The sequence below is a fragment of the Fusarium oxysporum genome, genomic scaffold, assembly GCF_000149955.1.
Source record: "Fusarium oxysporum f. sp. lycopersici 4287 supercont2.55 genomic scaffold, whole genome shotgun sequence".
NCBI lineage: Eukaryota > Fungi > Ascomycota > Sordariomycetes > Hypocreales > Nectriaceae > Fusarium > Fusarium oxysporum.
The window spans coordinates 41,428-44,186 of NW_017264855.1; the positions used below are offsets into that span (position 1 = coordinate 41,428).

The 2,759-nt window shown below is 46.5% G+C and overlaps 1 protein-coding gene across 2 annotated transcripts; it reads right to left on the bottom strand.

The window, feature by feature from the left end:
• Positions 1-91: 91 nt before the first annotated feature.
• FOXG_17569 (uncharacterized protein) lies at positions 92-2,561 on the bottom strand. 2 transcript variants are annotated; one of them, XM_018397576.1, is made up of 7 exons: positions 2,369-2,561; positions 1,886-2,294; positions 1,775-1,829; positions 1,491-1,710; positions 1,307-1,440; positions 354-1,251; positions 92-297 (listed from the first exon to the last, which is right to left on the bottom strand). In XM_018397576.1, exons 1-6 carry the CDS (start codon positions 2,450-2,452, stop codon positions 402-404), a joined length of 1,752 nt encoding a protein of 583 aa, XP_018258627.1. In that variant the 5' UTR covers positions 2,453-2,561; the 3' UTR covers positions 92-297; positions 354-401. The 2 variants fall into 2 exon arrangements, with proteins under 2 accessions (XP_018258627.1, XP_018258626.1); XM_018397575.1 differs by having other exon boundaries at positions 92-1,251.
• Between the last annotated feature and the right edge of the window lie 198 nt (positions 2,562-2,759).

Here is a 2,759-nt window from a genome sequence, read left to right on the forward strand (position 1 = left end):
GCTATTACTGCTCTTCCCGTTTCTTAGCTCACTCTGCCTTGATTTAAGAAGGACATATAAGTTAGTGTAATAGATGCCTTGGGCATCTATAGCATGGTTATATCCGCTCTCTTTAATACAACGCCCAGCTTCTTTTATATCAAAATCGCGAGATATTACATAGCAATACCGGTCACAAAACAAAGGAAATCACGCCTCAGTGACGGCACTTGTTCCATAGACCCCAACAACAGGTTTCGTGTTCATGGTTCGGGATTTTGCTGCTGGTGATGGCTAAGGCGTTTTGCTCCCAGCAGCCTTGACAAGAATTTAATAAGCGTTGAAGTCGAATGCTAGCGAAAAAGGTGACTTACGTGGAAGGAAGAAGTTGTCGACTAGGAAATCAGCAAATATCATACACATTACACACCATGGGCTTTATCCCAGACCAGCTGCGCTGGACTCCCCTCCTCAGGCATGACTGGCCAAGTGACCCTCATCAATGCCGCTCTAGCGTTTAGCCACTGCTTGATGCCAACCCTCCGACTCCAGTCCCGTATACTGCAACTGAAAAACACCGCCACGTCTGAGTCTGGTTCATATGCGCAGATATGGATTGCTCCAATCATCAGCTGCCAAAATATAAAATCTCCGTCATGCCCGGGGTCATCCTTCCAACGCGCATACATTCTGCTGAGGTCGCGCCTGTACAGATACATCATATGTTCAGACGTACTTCGTTCAATGACTCCAGGGTCACAGATTCCAAGTACGCGGTGCATATATAGATTCGTAGCAATGTACATGGCACAACATGTTGTTGTGAATCTGTAGGGAAAATCAAGTGGTGGGGTTTGAGTGTCGTGGATCGAAGTCGACTGGATGTGAGAAGCCACGTAGTTCGCCAGCACTTGGGAAGCTGCGCCTGTAGCCCAGGCTGCATCGAAAACACCTCTCAAAGATTCTACCTCCGTAAAATACTCTTTCCGGGCTTCATCAACCTTGTCAGTCATGCTTCGAAGACTTATTATGGTTCCAAGTCCATTGATATCCTTCAGTGTTGACCCTAGAGGTATGGGAGCCAGAAGTGACGGTAATAGCCGAATAGCAGATAGTTTAATGCGTAAGCCGCCCGTAGAAACTTCAGAACGCGTGATAGTATATGTCATGTCAAGGGCCTCCTGTTGACTAAGGTCATAGACATTCCTTTGCGAATTTATGCGTAAGAGTGCCCCAAGTCTACCTTTGAATCCGGCAACAAGGGTGTATGTACTAAGTTCACGATGATGAGACACAGTATAATACCACCTGGTATCGATGAACTCACAAGATAAAATACCGGTCGGCTAACTCTTGCTGGGTGGGATCTGACTCATTGGTGCCACATGGACCTATTTGTTTCAGGAGGCTAACGATGCCATTGAGGTGAGTCTCGGCATTAGCAATCTCACCAAGGCAGAGCTACGCCGAGAATTAGTATTATCTCAAGGAACCGAAAGCATTGTTCTTACCTCCACGAAGCAGAGGGACGCGATCTGTCTGATGATGCATGTGACTGATTCAGATGTCTGATTCACAAGCCAGTCATTAACCATGCGGATAGTCTGAAGTTTATGAAATAAGAATGTCGATTGAAAATGTTGCGAGTTGCCCGTATTTAACGTATAGTGAAGACTTGCTATTAGAAGAGCATTGCGAAACGCATGAGCGTGTTCCATTACAGATACTAAACTATCCGGTTCGCACCAAGGGTCAGTAAGATGTTCTTGTATACGTGAAGGGGAAAGGCGTGTACCAATCTTGGTGTTGCTTGTGGCCAATCACTTCCAGGGCTTGATCAGCCTTGTAGACTACAGGCAGTCTTGAGTATACCAGATTTTGAAGTCCCAGCGATCATACGACTTACAATAATAGAAAAGTTCCCTAGACTTGAACGGCATATGTATGGTGAAGAGGTTGATCGGGATAGGAGCCCTGGGAATATCCAGTTGACCCGAAAGTATCATCTCGTGTGGATGCACCTGTTCTTCGGATGCTCCGCTGTATCGCCATTGTATTTGAACGTGGCATCTGGGCGAGTCCTGAGGCGATGACTCAGCAGACTCGGAGAAGTCGGTTGTGGACGGACCAGAGACTCTACCGTTAGTCATGATCTTAGCATCCGTTGCGGGAAGTATGGTGCGTTGCGTTGCACGGCATGTGATAGGTCGTCCTGCTTTCTTCTGCCACTGCTTGTACTCGCAAGAATACCCCATCACTGCACATCGTTTACACGAGGGCCTTGTCTCGTCGCACTTGAGATGAGACTTTCTACACTGTGTTTAAGGTCAGTAGACAGCTCCGAAGTTAACAGAGACAGCATTCGCAAAAAATGACACATGTGTCTTACCGAACCACAGGCTCCATGGCTTCTAGGACCACCGATCCGTTTGGGTTTAGGAATCGAGGTTCCCCAATGAAACACTGACTGCATATCGGACCTGGTGATTATCTGAAGCCAAGTACCATAACTTTTGTGACGTCTTGAGTGTCGCTTTCATTCGTGATGACTCCCGGTAAAACCTGAGGAGCGTGCGGAATGGAATTGCTGACTAGCCCCACTGTCGCTAATACCGAACTAACATTAAATATTACCAATTACAAGCGTGTCGAATAACTGAACCAATCATATACTACATGCAGACCCCGGCGTGTCATATGACGAACTTATGCGCTATCCGTAAATTGATTGGAATGTGCACTAAAAATCCCCCATAAACAGGTTTTTACTATGCCATTAG